At 41.4% G+C, this 26,054-nt stretch overlaps 1 protein-coding gene across 3 annotated transcripts in view; it reads left to right on the forward strand.

The window, feature by feature from the left end:
• LOC140481565 (SH3 domain and tetratricopeptide repeat-containing protein 1) overlaps nt 1-26,054 on the forward strand; it is a 92,102-nt gene that overhangs the window by 11,496 nt on the left and 54,552 nt on the right. The window contains exons 2-4 of one of the 3 annotated variants that reach the window (XM_072578016.1): nt 6,163-6,252; nt 6,533-6,571; nt 19,282-19,409. In XM_072578016.1, the coding sequence (XP_072434117.1) occupies nt 6,163-6,252; nt 6,533-6,571; nt 19,282-19,409 (257 nt within the window). Of the gene's footprint in view, nt 1-6,162; nt 6,253-6,532; nt 6,572-19,281; nt 19,410-23,777; nt 23,798-26,054 lie in introns of those variants that run through there. The other 2 variants (XM_072578106.1, XM_072578193.1) reach the window with 2 other exon arrangements.

The raw sequence follows: 26,054 nt of genomic DNA on the forward strand, positions 1-26,054 counted from the left end.
GTTGCTGTTAATGCATTGTCTTGGCTTGTCAGACGCCATATTAGGTTGGCAGTACACTCTATGAAGTTATTATTAGTTCATGGAAATCTTGAGTATTGAAGTCAAATGATGAAAATTGAATATTGATAGTCCATTTTCACTATTATTGTAACACCATTCAGACCTCTATATTGACTGCCTAAATGTATAATAGTTTCCAATCAACTCTGTTCCACATCTTCTATTCTAACAATTTCCTTTTGATGTCTGTCAAGCTGCCTTGTAATTCATTGTTTTCTCTGTCTTCCCTTTCTATGGGGCTTAGATTCAAGGGGAGTAATGAATATTTAAAAGTAGTGCATCCATTGCATTAGCCAGAGCCAAAATGGTTTTGTGAAAAGGAAATAATGTTCAACAAATTTGCTCGAAATCTTTTTGAGGCTAAAACAAGCAGAGATGATTAAGGGGAACCACTTTTGTAGTGTATTTAGTTTTTTTAATTTTAATAAGGTGCCAGAAAAGGTTATTGTACAAGGTAGGGCCTCATAGTATTGGAGGAAAGGTTTCAGGTTGGGGATTGCTTAATGCACAGAATACAGAGGAGAAAGTGAGGACTGCAGATGCTGGAGATCAGAGCTGAAAATGTGTTGCTGGAAAAGCGCAGCAGGTCAGGCAGCATCCAAGGAACAGGAGAATCGACATTTCGAGCATCAGCCCTTCTGCACAGAATACAGAGTCAGGATTAATGGGTCTTTTTTCAGATTGGGAAGATGTTACTAGTAGAGTGCCACAAGGATCAGTCACAGGGACTTAATTATTTAGTCATCTATATTGATTACCTTGATGGCCGTATGTAGTAACTCCAAACTTGTCAATAATACAAAAATAAGAGAAAGTGAGGACTGCAGATGCTGGAGATCAGAACTGAAAATGTGTTGCTGGAAAAGCGCAGCAGGTCAGGCAGCATCCAAGAAGCAGGAGAATCGATGTTTCGGGCATGAGCCCTTCTTCAGGAATAAGGGAAGTGTGTCCAGCAGGCTAAGATAAAAGGTAGAGAGGAGGGACTTGGGGGAGGGGCGTTGGAAATGCGATAGGTGGAAGGAGGTTAAGGTGAGGGTGATAGGCCAGAGTGGGAGTGGGGGCGGAGAGGTCAGGAAGAAGATTGCAGGTTAGGAAGGTGGTGCTGAGTTCGGGGGTTGGGACTGAGACAAGGTGGGGTGGAGGGGAAATGAGGAAACTGGATCATCCCTTGTGGTTGGAGGGTTCCTCGGCGGAAGATGAGGCGCTCTTCCTCCAGCCGTCGTGTTGCTATGGTCTGGCGATGGAGGAGTCCAAGGACCTGCATGCCCTTGGTGGAGTGGGAGGGGGAGTTGAAGTGTTGAGCCATGGGTTGGTTGGTCCGGGTGTCCCAGAGGTGTTCTCTGAAATGTTCCACAAGTAGGCGGCCTGTCTCCCCAATATAGAGGAGGCCACATTCACCTGCACCTCCACACACATCATTTACTGCATCCGCTGCATCTGATGTGGCCTCCACGTAAGGTTACTTAAGATAAAAGCCTATGGTCTTGGAGGTAGTATAGTGGCATTTAGCGAGTTGACTCTCTGGTGAATTGAGGTAAAGGGAACACTTTATCTCAAGGTGGTACGAGGGGAGTTTCACATCAGTCAGTGATGGGACTACAATTATATTAGCAACTTGAATAAAGAAAGTGAATGTACTATTGCCAAGTTTGCAAATGACAGAAAGACAGGTGGGAAGGCAAGTAAGTGGTGAGGATGACCGAGTTTACAGTGGGATATAGACAAGTTAAATGAATGTGCAAAGTCTTGGCAGAGAGCATAGAAGAGCTGAATGTTATTTAAATGGGGAAAGAGTGCAGAAAGCTACAGCACAGGGAATCACAAGAGGATAGCATCCTAGTTTAGGTAATAAGGAAAGAATTTGGATTGTTGGTTCTTATTTCAAAGGGAATTTGGTATAAAAATGGGGAAGCCTTGCTAAAGCTAAAAAAAAGTCACTCCATCAGGCCATAGCTGGAATAATGTCAACAGTTTTTGTCCCCTTATTGAAGGAAAGATCTATTGGCATTGGACTTGGTCCAGAGAAAGTTCACTAGGTTGATTTTCTAGGTATGGAGGGATTTTCTTATGAAAAGACATTGAATAGATTGGGCTTGTACTTAATGGAGTCTCGAAGAATAAGAGGAGAACTTATTGAAATTCATAAGATTCTTTGGGGGCTTAATAGGGTAAATGTGGAAAGATTGTTTCCCCTTATGGTAGAGCATAGGATCAGAGGCCATAATCTCAGATTAAGGGGTCACCCATTTGAAGTGAGATGAGGGGGAATCTTTTGAGGTTACTGACTCCATTGAATACTGTAGATGGCTGTACAAGCTGGGCTGTCAAATACATTTAAAGTTGAGATAGAGGAATTTGTAATCAGTGAGTGAATTGGGAGTTATGGAGATAAAGCAGGAAAGTGGAGTTGAGGATTATCATATCAGCCATGATCTTGTTGAATGGTAGGGCAGGATTGATGGGGCCAAATGGTTTACTTCTGCTCCTGCATCTTATGGACTTGACTAAGTATCTTTGCCCAAAGTCTCGAAGGCAGGCACAGAATTCTTTAAAGATTTAGGATCATTGGAGGCACCTCCATGCATCAACCTATCGAATGAGGTTAGAAACTATGCAGCAGTAAACCCGGTCTGCAAGAGAATGTTCCTTGGTCCCTTGGGCATCACCTCAGCATGTAGGAGGCCCAACAGCTCTCCCATGGGACTTTCTGATCTAGAAATTGTTTTTGTTCCTCAGCTACAGCTTTTGTCTGAGTTTTGTTTGTGCTGATTCTGTAATTGCAGGGCCCAATGAAGAGCTTTTGCCTGGAGGAAAAAAAATCTGGTTAAGATTTGGTTCTTTCAAAACACTAAACCCAGTCCCAGATTTGGAACATTTTATGGTGTTTTTTTGGGCAACATTTGCTGTCTTACTCTGTATTCTGAGAGTAAACTAATTAAATTAACTAATTAAAATTAATTAAACATTTTGCATTTTCGAAAACTGCACATTCCAATCATAAATAATTACAAATCGCAAATTGTTTAAACAATTTCTTTCTGTGAAATGCCAATAAATTACACACTCAATGTTTGTTTCAGGGAAGTCATCCTTCCGTTCATCCATAAGATCCTCAGGCTATTGGTCTGATCCTTCACGCAACTTGCTGGAATCCAGTTCAGCCTCGACAACAAGAAAGCAAGGAGGCCCAGATGAATGCTAAATACCCAAATATAAATCCACATTTGCTCAGAGCCTGGGATTGACTCCTGTTGTATAGTGCAGGGGTGAGACTGTTGGGAGTGAAATTGAATGTGAAATGACAAAATCAGTTCCTTGCCCTTGGATAACGGCTGGATGTCCAATTCAGGCATTGGAACATGCAAAAGGTCCCCTAATATGTAAAAATCCATCCACCAAGGATTTCCCACAGTTTTTTGCCCCCTAACCATTGGTTATTCATTCAGGTCAAAGCAAGGTACTGGTGTCTAGGTCAATGCACTGCTGAAAGTTAAGCCAAAAGGTGTGTTCCAGACCTAGGTGAGGAACGTTGCAGTGTTAACTGGTGTTTTGATCAAAGAGCTTAATTCCAATGGGCCTGCAAATTTTGTAATCTGTCTTGCTTACTTTCCATTGTGGTGCTAGGCACTAAACTTGACACAGTTAGTTTAATGTGAGTTTTAGGTTAATGACCTGATCCCTAGATAGACCCTGACCCGATGGTCTAAGTCCACAAGTAATGTACAAGTCTTGGTCTGCTATAGTTTCAAAGCAGAGCAAGACTGACAAGTTTTGGCCCATCTCTGAGTGATTATTAGAAGCTAGTATCAAAACAATTCAACCTTTTGTTAAATGACTGAATTGATTACTTTGAGATACAATTGATTGACAATAAAGTGGAGGTTGTTTAAATCAGTTGGCCGGACAGATGGTTTATGAACAACGCTAAAAGTGTAGGCTCAATTTCATGCAACAGCTGAGGTCACTATGAATGTCCTGTCTTCTCGATCTTGCCCCTCGCCTGAGGTATGGTGACCTTTGGGTTAAAATTAACACAATTCATCGTTTTCTTATGAAAGAGCACCCTAGGATTCTTTAGGACTTTGATGGCTTGCTGTAAAGTAATCCTAATCCGGTTGTCAGTGCAAAAAAAAGGCAGCAAATGGTAGAAATATGAAATAAAAATATAATATTATTTAAATACACTGCACATTCAATCGCTGTGAAGAGAGACAATAAAGGAATTTTTGAAATCCACCTTCAAGGATCTGTCCAAAAGCATATCAGGAATTTGAATATATGTTTAATTTGAATGGAAAGCTGAGGGTTTGGTTGATTTCCTGATATAAGGTGATGGTGGACAATGCTTTCTGCTGTGATCTGGCATAATAAAACTGTTCCTACAGGCTAATGTTATCAGATGTTAGAATTGTGAGTTGTTGTTGTTTATAAGCTGTCAATGACAGCACAATTTTGGTAGTCGGTGCAAAGCAAAGGGGCTTTCCTGCTAACTTTAAAAGAAGCTGAGAAATCCAGCTGTTTTTTGGTGAGATGTGGTGCGAGCATTAGTCCTTTCAGCGTACAATTGACGGCTCTGCAGCTTAATGAAAATTCCCAGTGTTTAGCTGCAGTGATCTCATCAAGATGTCTAAGCAGTCAAATACATTAAAGCGTTTTCATGGCAGCAAATCCGGAAATGAAAAACTTTCTTCAATAAAGCAAAATCAAACTAGGAAAATTTCCCTGGGCGAAGGTAAAATCTGAAATATAGTGAAAAGTCTTAAGACAATAATCATAATGGTGATATTTGACACCATTCCATTTTGGAGGCCAGATCAGCAATAGTTGTTACCCAGGTCTTCATCTAAACTCCTATTGAATAAAGAGTAAATTGATGTGGATTTCCAAACAGTGGCAAAGGAAACATCCCACCAAATGATTTCATGGGCTCTGGTTGGATTTATGCAATGGACAAAGAGAAACATGTGGGAGGGATAGTGACAGGCAGTGGAACTTTGCCATTCTTGGATAGAATAACACTTTTTAAAAAAGAGAAGTTTTCTAATGACTAACATACAGAATTCAAGTCAAGATTTCATGTTTAAGACTTTAATTGTAAAACAGAAACTGAAAGCAACATTGACTAAAATATTCAAATAAAAGCGCAATAATGCAGATGCTGGAAATCTGAAAAACTTTCTTCAATAAAGCAAAATCAAACAGGAAGTGTTGCAGAAACTCAACAGGTCTGACAACATTCATGAGAGTTGTTTCAAGACTAATACAACTCTTCAGTTCTTCAGAATTTAAAAATAATTCTTAGTAAGAAACTAATAAACTACAGAAAAGGTATTCCTTGTTTACTTCTAAACACAACTGCAAACCACACACCATGCTTATGCATATCTATAGAAATGAACTACTTTGTATCAAATCTCAAGCTCCTCCCATCTTTAACAGGATGTCTTATCCCTGCCTACATAATGAACCTTTCAGTGTCCATTTAAACAGCATCTCTTCACCCAATTTTGTCAGCAAAATCGAATGAACTTCCAGTAGCAATGCACTCACTGGTGACTCCTTGGGCTTTTACTCTTGACGAGCCTTGGCTGTTTGAATTGGAAGTCCATTTTCACCAGCACTGTGCTTGATCATTAGCCCCAAAATCCTTGTCTTCTGCTTGGCATAACAATGCCTTCTCAAGAGTCTATTTCCCCTTTTCTTTTTCTGATTGGCATTGTGTTGGTGTCAGAACCAACTGCCTCCTCCTTTCTGTCCAAGATGTTAAAATGTACACCTTGCAGTAAGTTTTAATTTGAATTTCAACCTCTGTATCAAGCAGGTCATGTTCAAATCCTGGCTGTTCTGTTGTTGATCGGATTCCCCCCCTTTAAACTATTGTATTTTAGTTTGAATTAAACTGTGCCCTTTAATATGAAACTTCACAAAACGGTTATGTTGAGGATTTCTGTTTTCCTCTATATTTACTGTCAGATTCGGAGAGCTGATGCTGATAATGATGAATGGTGGTGGTTTGCCCTGAAAACACTTGCAAATTTTAAGCTATTGTGTTTAGAAGGATTGCACAAACTCATGATATTTTTTTAATTCAATGCATTCTAGTACAGGGTCCATTAGAAGAAAATGAGGCAACCGTTTCACTTCCTGAAGAACCATCACATGATTCATCAGCCTTAGGATATTGGGAAACAGGTGAGAATGATCCACAATTATACGGTAGCAGTTACAATGTGCGTATGCTCCATAAATGTATTTGAACCATTATAAAACTGAAACCTTGCGTACTGAACTTTCACAACATTGTACTATCTCCTGTAGAATGTGTGACAATACTTTAAAAAGGTTTTTGTCCTTTTTTTTGGAAGAGAGGTTGTAAAAGGCAGAAGAAGTGCTTAAGGGTCTAGCTTAACAATGGAAGGGGAGTAGTCAGTTCTCCCAGTTCAGTTTATTTCTATCTTGTTTTTTGTTAAAGCAATCGCAAGATATGAGTCCAGGCGAGTTGCAAATCTCAGTAAGGAACTCCATTGACTTTCTTTTAAAATCTCTCTCTCTGGGTGGTGCTTCCTCCTGCCTGTAAGAATTTGTTTGAATTTACCTTTTTGCCAAGGGGTGTGTTCGTGGGATGTTACTATATTGGAACAGTTAATTAGCGATAGTTGCTATATCGGGTTGGTTAAGATTTCCAGTTGTTCTAAATTCTGCTTTCTTTTGTTTGTATTTCAACTGTAGTATTTAAATAAATTCTGTTTTTGCTTAAAGCCAAGTGGTTTGACCAGTTGCATCATACCTAGAACACCCACTACACATCTGCCTTTAAATAAGAAAAAAAATTAGGGTCCAGGTTACATACTTAAAATATTTTGAGGGGGTCTGGTCTGATCGATAACAACTGTAAGTATTAATGTATGGAGACTTGTGTAGTAAATTCTCCCCTGAATTACTTGTTGTTGAATAGGTAAATACGTTATCAAGAGAACTGTTTCAAATTTCTCACGTAAATAAAATTGCACCTGAATTCTCGTTAAAATTCTGCATCAGTTCCTTTTATCGCAAGTCACTTCTTCCTCTCTCAATAGGGTCAAAAGTTTATTGAAAGTGTCTCTTTCCCACAGTTGCCAGAACAAGTTCGCAGTGATTAATTGTTCCCACCATAATGGGTAAGAGCTGCTGGAAACTATCCATGTGACAGGTGTCACATTGAGGAAATTTTCAAAATAAAATGTCTTGAATTGGACATGGCTGGCAAAGCTGGCATTTATGGTCTACTTGCAGTTTCCCTTGAGAAGACGGTTATGCAGAACTTCCCAAACTGTGAGTGACATTGAGATTTTGGAGTAATCCTTTCCAATGCAGCAAAAGCTGGCGTACAGCTCAGACTGACTTGTGATAGCTAAGAGGCATTCATAAGTCTTTTTTTTTTGTGGCTGAGCAGACTGGTCTCTGCGGTTCAGTTGCTGCTGCTGCTGCTCCTTTGAATGAGGAGGCATTTTTTTTTTGTTTATTGGAAAAACTCAGCTTTTTAACCAACTACCACTATCCCCCACCTCAATGAAGGAATTGGTAGGGAGGATGTGGGAGTGAGATGTGGAGGTGGAAGGGGAGATATAGGATTAGCAGAGTTGTGGGATAGGGTGGAGCTGGGGTGAGAGGTAGAAGAGGGGAAATATGGGGCAGTGAAAGGGGGAGGGGAGATGCTAGGGGTGCAGATGGGTGAAGAACGATGAGGTGCGGGAGGATGTAGTTGGGTGAAGTAAATGGTGAAGGATAGGGTGAAGAAAGTGAGGGACATTGGGGTTGGAGATCTGTGAAGGAGGGGAAGGAGGGCCATTCATCGTGGAGTACTGAAGCCGTTAAGTGAAGGTACATGAAATCATGATGATTCAAATATAGCTAACCCAAAACCAAGGTGTGACAAAGTTGTCAGCTGTTCCTGCTGGCAAAATAGGAAATTCAATAGAAGGAAGAACATGAGAAACTGAAATTCTGAATTGAAGATCATAACTCTTTCAACTACTACACGTGTCATTTTGATTATTTTTTAGTGATTATATATTTATATACTTGGAACATTATATTTTGATTCGATCACCAATTCTCTCTTTCTTTCATTTGATAAGTGACCAACTTTTTCAGGGAAAACAGGTCTACTGTATCAAATCTCCTCTTGGTAACAGTGGTTAAATCTACCTTTTTAATCTTATTTGCTTTAAAGTCTACAATCCCAGTTTCACTAGTCCCCTCACAGAATCTAGATTTCTCCAGCTCTGGTAACATTCTCGTAAATATCCTTTGCAAGTACGCACTGTTGGCATGAGGTGGTGGAGGGAATGGAACTTTGAGCTGAAGCATGGCATGCAATCAAATGAATTAGTTTGTTTTGGTTTGCATCTAGTTTTGTGTGTTGCAGATAAACACATTCAGGCAGGCGAAGAACATTGAAGTGCCTTTTAAAGGCTAATTATTTCTCTGAACATCGCAATATATGCATAAGACCTTCGATGCAGGATCAAACAATATTTCACAGTGCCTCAGAGCTTGGACAAAAAAATCAAATCGGTTTTTGAAGCTGATTCAGGAAATGGAGTCGTACTGATGCTGCTGCTGATGGTCTAAACAAAGCAGAAAACCCAAATGTGCTCATTAAATATTAGGCAAGAACTTTCAAAAGTTGATTACGGGGAGTCAATGTTCACAGGTAAAGGGATGACTAGAAAATGGGAAGCATTCAAAAGTGAGATCACAAACAGTATGAACCTGTTAGGGTGAAAGGAAAGGCTGGTAGGTGTAGGGAATGCTGGATGAATAGAGAAATTCAGGTTTTGGTTAAAACAAAGGAAGCATGTGTCAGGTATAGACAGCAGAGAGCAAGTGAATGCCTAGAAGCGTATAAAGGGTAGTTAGAGTATCTTGAAGAGGGAAATCAGGTTGACAGAAAGGGGACATGAGATAGCTTTGGCAAATCGGGTTAAGGAGAATCTAAAGGGATTCTACAAATACATTAAGGACAAAAGGGTAACTAGGGAGAGAACACGGCCCCTTAAAAACTAGCAAGTCAGCCTATGTATGGAACCACAGGAGATGAGGGAGATACTAAATGAGTGTTTTGCATCAGTGTTTAGTGTGAGGAAGGATATGGAAGATAGATAATGTGGGGGAATAAATAGTGACATCTTGAAAAATGTCCATGCCATAAAGGAAGATATGCTGGATGTCTTAAAGCGCATAAAAGTGGATAAATCCCTAGCTGGAGTACAACCTGAGAAAGTGTGAGGTCATGTACTTTGGTCAGAAGAATAGAGTCATGGACTATCTAGAGTCAGGAAAGGTCCCGGATGATTGGAAGATGGCTGTAGTAACCCCCTTGTTCAAGAAAGGATCCAGGCAAAAGATGGAAAATTATAGGCCAATCAGCTTAACCTCGGTTGTTGGTAAAATTCTAGAATCCATCATTAAGGATAAGGTTTCTAAATTCTTGGAAGAGCAGAGTCTGATTAGAACAAGTCAACATGGATTTAGTAAAGGGAGGTCATGCCTGACAAACCTGTTGGAATTTTTTGAAGAGGTAACAAGTAGGTTAGACCAGGGAAACCCAGTGGATGTGGTCTATCTGGACTTTCAAAAGGCCTTTGATAAGGTGCCACACGGGAGGCTGCTGAGCAAGGTGAGGGCCCATGGTGTTCGAGGTGAGCTGCTGGGATGGATTGAGGGTTGGCTGTCTAACAGAAGGCAGAGAGTTGGGATAAAAGGTTCTTTTCCAGAATGGCAGCCGGTGACGAGCGGTGTCCCGCAGGGTTCGGTGCTGGGGCCACAGCTGTTCGCATTATATATTAATGATTTGGATGAGGGAACCGGGGGCATTCTAGTGAAGTTTGCCGATGATACGAAGTTAGGTGGACAGGCAGGTAGTACTGAGGAAGTGGGGAGGCTACAGAAGGATCTAGACAGGTTGGGAGAGTGGTCCAGGAAATGGCTGATGGAATTTAACGTGAGCAAGTGCGAGGTCTTGCACTTTGGCAAAAAGAATAAAAGCATGGACTACTTTCTAAATGATGAGAAACTTAATAAAGCCAAAGCACAAAGTGATCTGGGAGTGCTAGTCGAGGATTCTCTAAAGGTAAACATGCAGGTTGAGTCTGTGATTAAGAAAGCGAATGCAATGTTGTCTCTTATCTCAAGAGGGTTGGAATATAAAAGCAGAGATGTACTACTAAGACTTTATAAAGCTCTGGTTAGGCCCCATTTGGAGTACTGTGTCCAGTTTTGGTCCCCACACCTCAGGAAGGACATACTGGCACTGGAACGTGTCCAGCGGAGATTCACACGGATGATCCCTGGAATGACAGGTCTAGCATATGAGGAACGGCTGAGGCTACTGGGATTGTATTCGTTGGAGTTTAGAAGATTAAGGGGAGATCTAATAGAGACGTACAAAATAATACATGGCTTGGAAAAGGTGGATGCTAGAAAATTGTTTCTGTTAGGCGAGGAGACTAGGACCCGTGGACACAGCCTTAGAATTAGAGGGGGTCATTTCAGAACGGAAATGCGGAGACATTTCTTTAGCCAGAGAGTGGTGGGCCTGTGGAATTCATTGCCACGGAGTGCAGTGGAAGCCGGGACGCTAAATGTCTTCAAGGCCAAGATTGATAGGTTCTTGTTGTCTAGAGGAATTAAGGGCTACGGGGAGAACGCTGGCAAGTGGAGCTGAAATGCGCATCAGCCATGATTGAATGGCGGAGTGGACTCGATGGGCCGAATGGCCTTACTTCCACTCCTATGTCTTATCTCTTCTAAGTGGGGAGAAAATTCAGAAGTCTGAACTGCAAAGAGACTTGGAAGTTCTAGTCCAGAATTCTTTCAAGGTAAACTTGCAGGTTGAGTCAGTAGTTAGGAACGCACATGCAATAATGACATTTGTTTTGAAGGGATGTACCTCTGAGGCTCTTTAAGGCTTTGGTCAGACCACATTTGCAGTATTGTGCACGGTTTTGGGCTCTATATCTCAGGAAAGATATACTGGCCTGGAGTGTGTTCAGAGGAGAATGGTCCCAATATTGAAAAGCTTAATGTATGAGGAATGTTTGAGGACTCTGCGTTGATACTTGATGGAGTCTGGAAGGATCTAATTGAAATGTACAGATTACTGAATGGCCTGGACAAAGTAGATGTTGAAGTGTTTCGTTGGTAGGAGAGACTAGTATCCGAGGGTACATCCTTAGAGTAAAGGGAGGACCTTTGAGACAGAGTTAAGGAGAAACCTCTTCAACCAGAAAGTGGTGAATCTATGGAACTCATTACCACAAAAGGCTGTGGAAGCCAGATCATTGAGTATATTTAAGACTGAGATAGATAGGTTCTTGAGTATCAAGGGGATCTAAGTTTTATGGGGAGAAAGCAAGAGAAGGGGTTTAAGAAAATTACCAGCTGTGATTGAATGGCGAAGCAGACTCTAATTTCTGCTCCTATGTCTTAAGGTCCTATGAACCTAATCAGGCGTACCCTAGAACTCTGTAGGAAGCTAAGGAAGAGATTTATAGACCCTTTGCTGAGATCTTTGTAACATCGATAGCCACAAGTAAGGTGCCAGAACTCTGGAGATTGGCTAACATGGTGCCACTATTTAAGAAAGGTGATGTGGAAAAGCCAGGGAGCTTGAGACGGGTGAGCTTGACATCGATGGTATGCACATTGTTTGAGAGAATCCTGACAGACAGGATTTACATGTTGTTAAAAACAATGACTGCAGATGCTGGAAATCAGATTCTGGATTAGTGGTGCTGGAAGAGCACAGCAGTTCAGGCAGCATCCAAGTAGCTTTGAGGATTTACATGTATTTGGAAAGGCACGGACTGATGAGTGATAGTCAACATGGCTTTGAGTTGGCAGTTGTCTCACTGACTGGAGTTTTTTTGAAGAAATAACAGAGATCTGCTGATGGCAGGGCAGTGGATGTTATCCATGTGGATTTGAGTAAAACCATTCTACAAGGTTCCTCATGGTAGGCTGGTTAGCACCTGTCTCTTGATTAAATTTTAGAAAATATAAGCCATAAGTATTAAGTTAGCCTGGAACAGTGCTTTTTTAGAGCAATAAGACTGCTGTTTTCTGGGTCTGTAGATTGTCAAGGAGCAAAAGTGGCCTTCAGTAGAGTGATATGCTCTTCTTGTCAGATGTGGGTGTTCAGAGAGAGTCTGTATTACTGAGGATTTTATCTGCAATAAATGTCTTTTGGTTGTGAATTCTATCTGATTGAATGGATCAGTTGGAGTGACAGTTAATGGCAATGAGGAATTTATAAGAGCATGGGGTGTGATAGATGGCAGTTATAGGAAGGGAGAAAAACCACAGATACAGTTGGGTAGAAGGATTAGCTCCAGGAAAGGTAGGGGAGGTGTGCAGGTAGTACAGGAGTCTTCTGTGGCTATCCCCATTTCAAACAAGTATGCTGTTTTGGAAAATTTAAGGAGTGATGGACTCTCAGGGGAATGTAGCACGAGCAGCCATATTTCTGGTATCAAGATGGGCTCTAATGTAATGAGGGGTATGTCAGGTTCCAAGCGATTGATTGTGTTAGAGGGCTCTCTAGTCAGAGGCACAGACAAATGTTTCTGTGGCCAGCAACAAAAAATCAGAATAGTGTGTTGCCTCCCTGGTGCCAGAATCAAGGATGCCTCAGAGGGTGCAGAATGTTCTCAAAAGGGAGAGGGGCCAGTAGGAAGTCATTGTACACATTGGAACTAACAATATAGGAAGGGAAAAGGATGAGATTCTGAAGGGAGAATATAGTAAGTTAGGCAGGAATTTAAAAGGGAGGTCCTCAAGGGTAGTAATGTCTGGATGACTCCCAGTGCTATGAGCTAGTGAGGGTAGGAATAGGAGGATAGAGCAGATGAATGTGTGGCTGAGGAGCTGGTGTATGGGAGAAGGGTTCTCAGTTTTGAATCACCTGGAATCTCTTCTGGTGTAGAAGTGACCTGTACAAGAAGGATGGATTGCACCTGAATTGGAAGGGGACTAATATACTGGCAGGGAGATTTGCTAGAACTGCTTAGGAGGATTTAAACTAGTAAGGTGGGGGGAGTGGGACCAAGGGAGATAGTGAGGAAAGAGACTGACACTGGTACAGTTGAGAAAAGAAACTAGTCAAACAGTCAGGGCAGGCAGGGGCAAAGCAGAGAACAAGGCAGGATTGATAAATTAAACTGCATTTACTTCACTGCAAGGGGCCTAACAGGAAAGGCAGATGAACTCCAGGGCATAGTTAGGAACATAGGACTGGGACATTGTCGCAGTTACAGAAACGTGGCTCAGGGATGGACAGCACTGGCAGCTTAACGTTCCAGGGTATAAATGCTACAGGAAAGGTAGAAAGGGAGGCAAAGAGAGGAGAGGAGTAGCATCTTTGATAAGGGATAACACTGCTGCTGTACTTGGGAAGGATATTCCTGGGAATACATCCAGGGAAGTTATTTGAGTGGAACTGAGAAATAAGAAAGAGGTGACCACCTTAGTGGGATTGTATTATAGACCCCCTAATAGTCAGAGGGAAGTTGAGAAACAAACTTGTAAGGAGATTTCAATTATCTGTAAGAATAATAGGGTGGTTATGGTAGGGGATTTTAACTTTCCAGACGTAGACTGGGACTGCCATAGTGTTAAGGTTTAGATGGAGAGGAATTTAAGTGTATACAAGAAAATTTTCTGAGTCAGTATGTGGATGTACTGACGAGAGGTCACCAAACCTTGACCTACTCTTGGGAAATAATGCAGGGCAGGTGAGTGAGGTGTCAGTGGGGGAACACTTTGGGGCCAGTGACCATAATTCTATTAGTTTTAAAATAGTGATGGAAAAGGATAGACTGGATCTAAAACTTGAAGTTCTGAATTTGAGGAAGGCTAATTTTGATGGTATTAGGCAAGAACTTTCAAAAACTGATTGGGGACAGATGTTTACAGGAAAAGGGACAGCTGGAAAATTGGAAGCCTTCAGAAATGAGATAATAGGAGTCCAGTAACAGTATATTCCTGTTAGGGTGAAAGGCAAGGCTAGTAGATGTGGGGAATGCTGGATGATGAGAGAAATTGAGGGTTTGGTTAAGAAAAGGAAGGAAGCATATGTCAGGTGTAGACAGGAGAGATCGAGTGAATCCTTAGAATATTAAGGCCGTAGGAGTATACTTAGGAGGGAAATCAGGAGGGCAAAAAGGGGACATAAGATAGCTTTGGCAAACAGAGTTTAGGAGAATCCAAAGGGTTTTTATAAATACATTTTAAGGACCAACTGGTAAATAGGGAAGAGAGTTGGAGATGAAAATGTGTTGCTGGAAAAGTGCAGCAGGTCAGGCAGCATCCAAGGAGCAGGAGAATCAATGTTTCGGGCATGAGCCCTTCTTCAGGAATGAGGAAAGCAGACTAAGATATCCCCTCAAATATCAGCAAGGCAGTCTGTGTTGAGCCACAGGAGATGGAGGTACTAAACGAGTATTTTGCATCAGCGTTTACTGTGGAGAAGGACATGGGAGACATGGAATGTGGGGAAATAGATGGTGACATCTTGAAAAATGACCATATTACAGAGGTGATGGTGTTGGATATCCTGAAACGCAAAATGGTTGGTAAATCCCCACTACCTGGTTGGGTGTACCCTAGAACACTGTGGGAAGCTAGGGAACTGATTGCTGGGCCCCTTGCTGAGATATTTGTATCATTGTTTGTCACAGGTGAGGTGCTGGAAGACTTGGAGGTTGGCTAACATGATGCCACTGTTTAAGACAGGTCATAAGGGCAAGCCAGGGAACAAATGATCTCTTTGTTCAACAATACTCCCTAGGACCTTACCATTAAGTCCTGCTAAGATTTGCTTTCCCAAAATGCAGCACCTCGCATTTATCTGAATTAAACTCCATCTGCCACTTCTCAGCCCATTGGCCCATCTGGTCCAGGTGATCCTGATGTCGGTGGTGGACAAGTTTTTGGAGGGAATACTGAGGGACAGGATGTACACGTATTTGGAAAGGCAAGGACTGCTTAGGGATAGTCAACATGGCTTTGTGGATGGGAATTGTGTCTCTCAAACTTGATTGAGTTTTTTTGAAGAAGTAACAAAGAGGATTGATGAGGGCAGAGCAGTAGATGTGATCTATATGGACTTCAGTAAGGTGTTCGACAAGGTTCCCAATGGGAGACTGATTAGCAAGGTTAGATGTCATGGAATACAGGGAGAGCTAGCCATTTGGATGCAGAAATGGCTCAAAGGTAGAAGACAGAGGGTGGTAGAGGCTTGCTTTTTGGACTGGAGGCCTGTGAGCAGTGGATTGCCACAAGAATCCGCGCTGAGTCTACCACTTTTCGTGATTTATATAAATGATTTGGATGTGAACATAGGAAGTATAGCAGATGACACAAACATTGGAACTGTAGTGGATAGTGAAGAAGGTTACCTCCGATTACAACAGGATCTGGACCAGATGGGCCAATGGGCTGAGAAGTGGCAGATGGAGTTTAATTCAGATAAATGCGAGGTGCTGCATTTTGGGAAAGCAAATCTTAGCAGGACTTATACACTTAATGGTAAGGTCCTAGGGAGTGTTGCTGAACAAAGAGACCTTGGAATACAGGTTCATGGCTCCTTGAAAGAGTCACAGGTAGATAGGATGATGGAGGCATTTGGTATGCTTTCCTTTATTGGTCAGAGTATGAGTATAGGAGTTGGGATGTCATGTTGCGGCTGTACAGGACATTGGTTAGGAATATTGTGTGGGTTCAGAAAAGATTTACAAGGGTGTTGCCACGGTTGGAGGATTTAAGCTGTAGGAAGAAGTTGAATAGGCTGGGGCTGTTTTCCCTGGAGCGTCAGAGGCCGAGAGTGACCTTGTAGAAGTTTATAAAATCATGAGGGGCATGGATAGGGTAAATAGACAAAGTCTTTTCTCTGGGGTGTGGGGAGTCAAGACCTAGAGAGCTTAGGTTTAGGGTGAGAGGGGAAAGATATAAAAGAGACCTAAGGGGCAACGTTTTCGAGCAGAGGGTGGTACGTGTATGGAATGAGCTGCTAGAGGAAGTGGTGGAGGCTGGTACAATTGCAACATTTAAGAGGCACTGGGTATATGAATAGGAAGTTTTTAGAGGGATATGGGCCAAGTGCTGGCAAATGGGACTAGGTTAGGTTGGTACATTTGGTCGGCATGGACATGTTGGACTGAAGGGTCAGTTTCTGTGCTGTACATCTCTATGACTCTATATAGCTATTTAGTTACAGAACTGGCTTAAAGTTCGAAGGCAGTGGTGGTGGAGGTTTGCTTTTCAGAATTAAGGTGTGACTAGTGGGGTGCTGCAAGTATCAGTGCTGGGTCCACTGCTTTTTGTCATCATAAATGATTTGGATGTGAACTTAGGTATGATTATTATGTTTGCAGGTGACATCAAAATTGGAGGTGTAGGGGCCACCTAAAAAGGTTACCTGCAAGTACAATGGGACCTTGATCACATGGGCGATTTGGCAAGTGGAGTTTAATTTAAGTGAGATAATGTGAGGTGCTGCATTTTGGAAAGGCAAATTGGGGCACGACTTATACACTTAATGGTAAGGTCCTGGGGAGTGCTGCTGAACAAAGAGACCTTGGAGTGCAGGTTCTTAGTTCCTTGAAAGTAGCGTTGCAGGTAGATAGGATAGTGAAGAAGACATTTGATATGCTTGCCTTTCTTGGTCAGTGCATCGAGTATCGGAGTTGGGAGGTCATGTTGTGGCTGTACAGGACATTGGTTAGGCCACGTTTGGGATATTGAGTGCAATTCTGGTCTCCTTCCTATTGGAAGGATGTTGTGAAACTTGAAAAGCTTCAGAAAAGATTTACAAGGATGTTGCCAGGGTTGGAGGGTTTGAGCTATAGGGAGAGGCTGAACAGGCTGGGGTTGCTTTCCCTGGAGCGTCGGAGGCTGACATGTGATTTACAAAATCATGAGAGGCATGGATAGGATAAATCGACGGGGCTGGGGGAGTCCAAAACTAGAAGGCATAGGTTTAAGGTGAGAGGGGAAAGAATTAAAAGGCATCTAAGGGGTGATTTTGTTTTCACGCAGAGGGTGGTGCAGGTATGGAATGAGCTGCCAGAGGAAGTGGTGGAGCTGGTACAATTGCAGCATTTAAAAGGCATCTGGATAGGTATGTGAATAGGAAATGTTTAGAGGGATATGGGCCAAATGCTGGCAAATGAGATTAGATTTCTATAGGATATCTGATTGATATGCATGTGTTGGAACAAAGGGTCTAATTCTGTGCTGTATATCTGTGACTGTAAGGCAGCATCTGTGATGGGAGAAGTCAAGTTAGTATTTCAGGTTGATTACTTTTATCAGAGCCTGTGTTTTTTGTCTCTGCGCATATACCCTAAGTCTTGCTTTCAAGCATATCTTAAATTATGTTTGTCCTGTGCAGAGGAAAAGGTGACAAACTGAAAGAAGTGCATCTAAATTGAAACTGCTGGGGATTCCCGAGTGTGGGAGCAAGAGGAATTAGGTTGAAAAGAGCTGCAACTGCACCACCATTGGCAGAAAAAGATGCAGGCATCACCCCCTTTCAAGTTCCTTCTTGTATTTTTCCTGCATCCTTTTCGCATTCTCCCAGTTTGTGAAATGCTTTCCCACTGCAACTAATAGTATTGAGACTATGCTGAACTTGCTGAATATCGCAAAATGTTCACATTGTGCTCAAAAATACTCATGCACAGAAATGTTAGCTTGTTTAAACTATAGCAGTTTTTTTTATTTGAACAGTATCAAACTTTATGAATTTGCTACACTATCATTTCAGAATGTGTGAATGTAGTTCAGATATGGTGTGGATTTCCATAAAATTTCTAATGAGGGTCGATCAAGTAGTAAGACTTGGAAAATGGATGATTATCTGCAATCCAGTATCCTCCTTTGCAAAACAAAAATTGACTATTTTTCAATGTTAAAAGATTGTTGTGAGATACAATGGTAATCAAAACCATATAACCTTATGACAGTTTAAGTTTTCTGCAAATAATTTCAATACATTCCTTACATTGGATTTGCTGCCTTTCATTGTCATGTTTTGCTGGGAACTTAGCTTGGTCAATTTTGATCCACAGGTCTTATTTTTGCAGTAAATTCATTCACTTGGGCGAGGGGGAAAAAATTCAGCCAAAGGCAAACTCTCTTTCTTTTTATCCCTTTATTGATGGAATCTCTAGCAACATGAGGAAGACTGCAAAGAAGTTCTTTCTCCAGGCCAACAAGAGGGATTGAGTATAGAAGCAAAGAGGTGCTTCTGCAGCTGTACAGGGCCCTGGTGAGACCACACCTGGAGTACTGTGTACAGTTCTGGTCTCCAAATTTGAGGAAAGACATTCTGGCTATTGAGGGTGTGCAGCGTAGGTTCACGAGGTCAATTCCTGGAATGGCAGGATTGCCTTACACTGAAAGACTGAAGCGACTGGGCTTGTATACCCTTGAGTTTAGAAGACTGAGAGGGGATCTGATTGAAACGTATAGGATTATGAAAGGACTGGACACTCTGGCAGGAGGGAACATATTTCCGTTGATGGGGGAGTGCCGAACCAGAGGACACAACTTAAAAATACGGGGTAGACCATTTAGGACAGAGATGAGGAGAAACTACTTCACCCAGAGAGTGGTGGCTGTGTGGAATGCTCTGCCCCAGAGGGCAGTGGAGGCCCAGTCTCTGGATTCTTTTAAGAAAGAATTGGATAGAGCTCTTAAAGATAGTGGAGTCAAGGGGTATGGAGATAAGGCTGGAACAGGATACTGATTAGGAATGATCAGCCATGATCATATTGAATGGCGGTGCAGGCTCGAAGGGCAGAATGGCCTACTCCTGCATCTATTGTCTATTGTCTATTGCCACCATTTTGTTCAAGCTCCATATGCAATGCCGAAAGGGAAATCAAAATATATATATTTTTTAAAGAAAAGCAGCACATAAGACCAAGATTCCTTTGTAGGGCTGCAGGTGCCAGTGACCTCTGTTCCTGACACCATTAGAGAAATCTGGTGACAACACAAGGTTCCGTTACAATTTGTAGCTCTAACAGGAAGCAATTGGTACGAATTGTTAAATGCAGGTAAGAATTCCATCTGTAAAAGGGTAGTTACTAATGTAAGTACAAACTACTTGTACATTTATAAAGTGCAGTAACTTTTGTAGAAGTAAATTCCTTGCCTATGTTTCCTTGATAGATATTTCACTGAAACTGATAATGAAACGACAAACAACAGGACTTCATGACATTCAGCTGCAGGACATGCTGAGAGCAAAGCTGCGCATTCTAGAGAATGACTGTGGAGAGGTTGTTGTCCTCCTTAGTGTAAGTGACAATACGAAGACTTGCTTCTTCGCTGCACGTAAAGTGTAGTAAAAATAAATAGGGATTGGGAAACGTGTTTTGTTGGGTTGTCTATTCCGACTCTGGAAATTTAGAATTTTCTGGGGAAGCCCAAGTGGGCAATAACTGAGCATATCTCTGCTGTTGGCATAGGCTCAGCATTATTAATAAAATTAGAGGAATGTTCCTGATTTTCCTATTTAAACTTTCAAAGTATCCTTTCTGAGGTGCCCAGATTCTGGCTCCCCAAAAATATGGTGCTCAATACCCTGGAAATCCTTAAGGACTGGGTCTGAATCAGGAATGACTGAAGTTACAAGTCAGATTGTGTCATTACCTCTTGTAGTTTTCAAGGAGGACGTTGAAAGTTTGGGCTTACCAGCTGCCATTGTAATTTACTGTTCCAGTCCCACATTGATTTTAAAAAAAGAGAATACTCTGGATGCTGGCAATCTGAACGTTTCCAGTCCTGAAATGCTTACTGTTTGTCTCTCCACTGTCTAACCAGAGTATTTTCTGAATGTTCTGTTTTTTTTAGATTCACTATAAAACCTTATTTTCCTCCATTTACTTTTAGGTAAGCAACCATCAGTATGACATTTTCTCACCAACATACTCGATGCTCACCATTGTGCTGTTTCTCCATCTCTCTCTCTGTTTGAGGTTTTGCACACTCATTCTGCTAATTTTCTTCAACCTCTGATTGCTTCCCAATGTTCCCCTCACCATCTAGCACCATTTTCATCTCCCCCACCCCAAAGAACCATGTTAACAGTCCCTTTCTCACCTTCCATCCTACCAGTCTCTGTCTTCAATGATGATCCACAACCAATACCAGTGAGATTCTATCACCAACCACCTCTTCTTTCTCTGTTCGCTTCCTATCAGTAGTTTGAAAGAACCATTCCTTCTTTAACACCCTAGTACACCCTTTTCACATCTCTCTCTCTCGTGCTCTCTCTCTCTGGGTGGAGACTTAACACAGACTGTGATTGCTTAATTTAAAAAAAAAGACTGCTTTGTGGAACATCTCAATTCAATCCACAAGCTTGACCTGTTGCATAACTTTGTTTCTGACCTTTTTTTAATCCGTGTCCTACTTTAGTGAAAATCAAGGCAAGCTTGAGGAACAACACCATCTGCTTCAACTGGACACTGTGTTCAGCCTTCTAGACTCAACCCTAGATTCAACATTTTTATTTCATAATCTCTGGCTCTATCTTTTTTCCAGTGTTGGTTTGGTTTGATCTTGTCTTGTTTCTTTCTTTATTCCTTCATTTCTTTCACATACTCATTGCTGCTGTCTTTTGACTTTTGCAGCATCATGTCTCTCATCATTTAATCCCTCCTACCCATGATTATTTGTTATGACCATTCCTTTTGTTATTCCCTCTGCCATCAACTCAAAATCTATGACATTTGTAACTTTCTTTAGTTCTCATGAAAGGTTATCTCATTGAGAAGTGTTGGGCTGGATATTGCAAGGCCCAGCAAGTTTGTTTTCACACGTGGGTGGTTAGTGCGTTACCTTTCCATCCAGCCCTAAGCTTACACCAAAGTACAGAGCATGGGTGGGTGCCAAGATCATCAGTCTGTAAAGAAATAAGTAAGGGTGAAATTAGTTTATTAAAAGTTTAGTTTACCTCATTATTTCTTTGCCCTTCAGCAACCCTTTTTTTTTTGCTTTTAAAATTATGTGAAGGGAGGATGCAATCTTCGGCTACGCTTTTTGATTTGGGGGGGTCCCCTCAATGTAAATAGAATCCAGTTTTTGCACCTACGTATCCTTTAAAGCCCAGTTCTCCCTCACCCTCATGCGCCATAAGGAGGGGGTATGTTCCACACCTGGTACTCCTGACTTGCTTCACTCTGGCATTCATCAAGCCGTCTTTGTAAGCCAGTCTGTGGTCTCAGCAGTGCCCTCTACTGAGATCCATCACTGCCAACACTCTTGGAGCTGCTGGCCAATCAAATTGGATGTCAGTTCCAGAAGCTCAGACTTTCTGCCCAGTTTCATGCTCTACAGTGGACAGTGAAGCAGGTTATTTGAGTACAGCAGGATCTTGATCAATTTGGCCAATGGGCTGAGGAATGGTAGATGGAGTTTAATTCAGATAAATGCACTTTGATAAGACAAGCAAGGGTAGGACTTACAAAGTCAATGGTAGGGCCTTGGTAGGTGTCAAACAGAGACACCTAGAGGTTCAGGTACATTGTTCCTTGTAATTTGCATCACAGGTTGTCAGGATGGTGAAGAAGATATTTGGCACGCTTGCCTTCGTTGGTCAGGGCATTGAGTATAGGAGTTGGTGCATCATGTTGCGCTATACAATATGTTGGTCAGGGCACTTTTGGGGTACTGTGTACAGTTCTGGTTGCCCTGCTATAGGAAATCTGTTATTAAGTGGAAAAAGTGCAGAAAAGATTTGCATGGATGTTACCAGGACTGGAGAGGTTGATTTATAAGGAGAGGCTGGACAGGCTAGAACTTTTTACCCTGGACCATAGGAAGTTGAGGGATTAGATTAGATGAGATTACATTCCCTACAGTGTGGAAACAGACCCTTCGGCCCAACAGGTCCACACTGAACCTCCGAAGAGTAACCCACTCAAACCCCTTTTTCCCTCTAACTAACTAATGCACCTAATTGACAATTTAAGCATGGCCAATTCACCTAACCTGCACACCTTTGGACTGTGGGAGGAAACTGGAGCACCCGGAGGAAACTCATGCAGACATGGGGAGAATGTGCAAACTCCACACACAGTCACCCGAGGCTGGAATTGAACCCAGGACCCTGGTTCTGTGAGGCAACAGTGCTAACCACTGAGCCACTGTGACACCCTACAGGGGTTCATAAAATCATGAAGCGCAGAGATAAGGGGAATAGCAAAGGTCTTTTTCTGAGGGTTGGGGGACTCAAAACTAGAGGTCATAATTTTAAGGTGAGTGGAGGAAAATTTAAAAGGGACCCGAGGGGCAACTTTTTCATAGCATGTGGTATGTATGTGGAATGCACTCCCAAAGGAAGCTTTAGGTACAGTTATAACATTAAAAAGATATTTGGAGAGGTACATGAATAGGAAAGAATTTAGAGAGATATGGGCCAAATGCAGGCAAGTGGGACTAGTGTAGTTTGGGAAATCTGGTTGGCACGGATGAATTGGACCTGTTTCCATGCTGAATGAATCTATGACTCAGTGACTCTATGGCTTACAATATGTTAAGGCTGTGGAGATTTTCTACTCATTGCCATGCTGTAGCCTTTTTTTCTATGATCCTACCTCTGTCCTTAAATCCTTTGCCCCATTACTTTTTCTCCCCAGAAATGCTGCCTGGCCAGTGTTCTTTTTTTCAGGAGTTTGTTTTAAGTACACCTTCACATCTGTATTAATTTTACTTTTGTGAGAGTGCAGCTGATGATGTGGAAATGGACATTTTTAAAAAAAATCTTTTTTTAAGAAGTATCAAAGAATAGACTTATTGGGGAAAATTTTAAAGTGTGACTAAAAGAACAGTGATTATGGATGTGAAATGGCTAAGGAACAGAAAACAAAGATTAATGATAAACAGTAGTTTTTCAGATGTAGAGGCAGTACACAGTGAAATTACCTGTGTTTAATATTGGAACCATCACCCATTTGAGTATATAAATGGCTTGATATGGGCACATAGGGAAGAATTTCAAAATTTGCAAATGATGTACAGTTCAGAAATATAATGGTGGGTGCAGTTTAATGCAGATGAGTATAAATTGAAACATTGTTTCTCATTATTTATCCTGGAAAAATATGAACAAGAGTGACACAGTGGCCCAGTGGTTAGCATTGTTGCCTCTGGGGATTTGAGTTCAATTCCAGCCTTGAGCGACTGTCTGTCTGTGTGCAGTTTGCACATTCTTCCTTTGTCTGCATGGGTTTCCTCCCACAGTCCAAGGATGTACAGATTAGGTGGATTGGCCATGATAAATTGCCTGCAGCATCCAGGATGCGCAGGCTAGATGGATGAGCCATGGTAAATGTGGGGTTACAGGGATAGAGCAGGGGCCTGAGTCTGGGTGGGATGCTCTTCAGTTTGTCTGCAAACTTGATTGGCCAAATGGCTTCTTTCTGCATTGCAAGGATTCTGTGATTTTGAAAGTAATTATATGGGATAATTAACTGGGCTAGTGTACAGTAGAAGGCAGTCCTACTAAATCTATTGATGATATTTCAGCTGGAGTATTATGTTCCGTTCTAGGAATTACAGTTTGAAAAATGTCAAGGCTTCAGGGAAGCTATGCAAGAGCTTTACTGCCAAACCTTCAGCATGATTGGCTATTGGGCAAGAAAGGCTGCAACACAACAAGTCTTCAAGCAAAAAATAAATAGTGAGGCATGGAAAGGTTGTGGTGGGGTGTCTGAAGGTAGCTGGGGGATTAACGAGGCCAGTGGTTTCAAGCCTGAGAAGTGGGTAACTTTCTGCAAGCACACCTACTCCTCCTGGCTTACAAGCAGTGCTGTAAATGCACTTCTCTCAGTTATCCAAATGCGGCCAGCCTGCTAAAATTAGAAATGTTGTTTAAAAGCTTGTCTCGAGTAAGCTTCTGCCTCATCTTGCCTCTGACAAAACCATAATTAGGTGAGTTTGATATGGTTCCTCCATCAGATATTTACCTTACTAATTTACTTCCTAACCTAAAACACACATTTGGGAGTTAAATTTGTCCAATGCTTTTATATCCCATATGCTCTTGAACAGTCTTTAAGCTTTTTGTACTAGTGTCAATGTTTTCTGTATTTAAACCCCAAGGTTTCAAAGTTCCTGCATTCCCTTAAAAAATGTAGCATTTAGTATACATTGCACACATTATTCCTTTCAAAGTACACTTCTCCGTATTACATTTCATTTTCAATTGTCTTTGTTATCTTACCAGTCTGAAGTCTATTACCATCTTCACCACTTAATTAACCTTCCACTTTTCTTGCATCTAAAGTTGAAATTATCTCCTGTATACTCCAGTTGAGGCCATAAATACATATTTAGCTGTATTAATAGCGTTCATTCAAACAATCTGAACCATGTAGAGCACACCATTGCTTTTAAAATTAAAAGGTGCCATTAACAAAAGTTGATCAAGGGAAATATCCATATTGCATCTCCTGCAGCTCTCCTCAGACTTAGGTCAGAACAGCACAAGAGAAAAGACTGGGTGAATTTTGTAACAGTGTATATTAAGTATGTGACTTTGTTTAAATGACTTTTTATTTAAAAAGAATGATTGGTTGCATATTTTTTTTTGTGTGATGTTGACACATTTGACATTCCCCAGGATTCTTGGCTCTACTTTTGAAGGAGAATGTTAGATATTCAAAGGATTTTTTTTTCTGTGTAATCCACTTTTACTAGTTGATGGGCATGTGAGTCAGATATCATAAAATACTATATAGGCTTTTTAGTGGAAAGAAAAAAATGAGGCATTACATTCTTTTGCATTGCCTTATTGTAATGCTTCATGCTGTTACACCAAGACCCCATGTAAAACTCCCCAATTTGGTACTATTTCAGATAAGAATACTCTAAACTGTTAAGCTCCAAGGTAGTGAACTGGCTCACCTTCATCAATCATTTGTCCCCGGTCAGTCACATTTACGGTTAATTTCAAAAATGAAGGTGAGGACACCTTTCAGATCCAAATTAACTTTTGTTTCATAAAAAAATTTCCAGGCTTTCTTGAGTTAACAAACGAGTTTTTTCAATTACTACATGAGAGAAGAGCAAATAATAAACACACTAATTAGAAATAGGAGGTGAATCCTTAAAGATAAAAACATTTACTGCCAAAAAAAGGCTTGGGCTCTGAATAGTTTGTGAAGTGTGGACAGTTGAACTTTGAAGCAGTTGTTGTGGAGGTTCGTCGTATCATCGACATTGATAGTTGAACAGTCAGTTTCCAGCTTTTTAGTGTTTGAAAATTGATTTGAGATTCTGTTGATTTGAGTCATTTTGACTATGATTGATTTTAAGGTGAGTGTGATACCTTTTGTTGTTCTGTTTCCTTTTGTCTGGCTTGCTAGTCAGCTGACTTCCAGCACTTGAGGAGTGAGTCCCCTTTACCTGCAACACAGAGGTGATTAGTGGATAATTCTTTGATTAGGATCTTTACAGCATGCCAGCACTAAAACCTAAGCGAATACACATGAGAACTTCAACCCCACTAGCGTAAATATGGGAACATTCAGACCCACTGACACACTCCAGTGGGTCAGTCTGGCTTTTTAGCCTTTTATTCTTGTGCATCTTTGAAAAGGAAAAACACAATGTGTCTGGAATTTGAGACATAATCTGCAGAGGACAACTTTTTATTGAGCAGGGCACCATCAGCCCCTCATTATCTTTTGTGGGCATAAAAATCACAGTCCAGCCTGTTTAGGCTCACTTCTTTCCCCCTTTATGAAGGATGGCCGTTTGAAATTTTTGCATCTCTTTGAGCAACATTCTCTCTCCTAGTCTCTTTCTCTTTCTTCAGACCAGCATTTCGTTTACATTCACAGCCATTTTTGTTGTATCAGTCCTCCTAGAAAATAACATTTTGGAATTACAAATTAAAAATACCTATAATATTTTGAGATTCTGATCTTACCATA

Source organism: Chiloscyllium punctatum, chromosome 1 (assembly GCF_047496795.1).
Source record: "Chiloscyllium punctatum isolate Juve2018m chromosome 1, sChiPun1.3, whole genome shotgun sequence".
Lineage (NCBI taxonomy): Eukaryota > Metazoa > Chordata > Chondrichthyes > Orectolobiformes > Hemiscylliidae > Chiloscyllium > Chiloscyllium punctatum.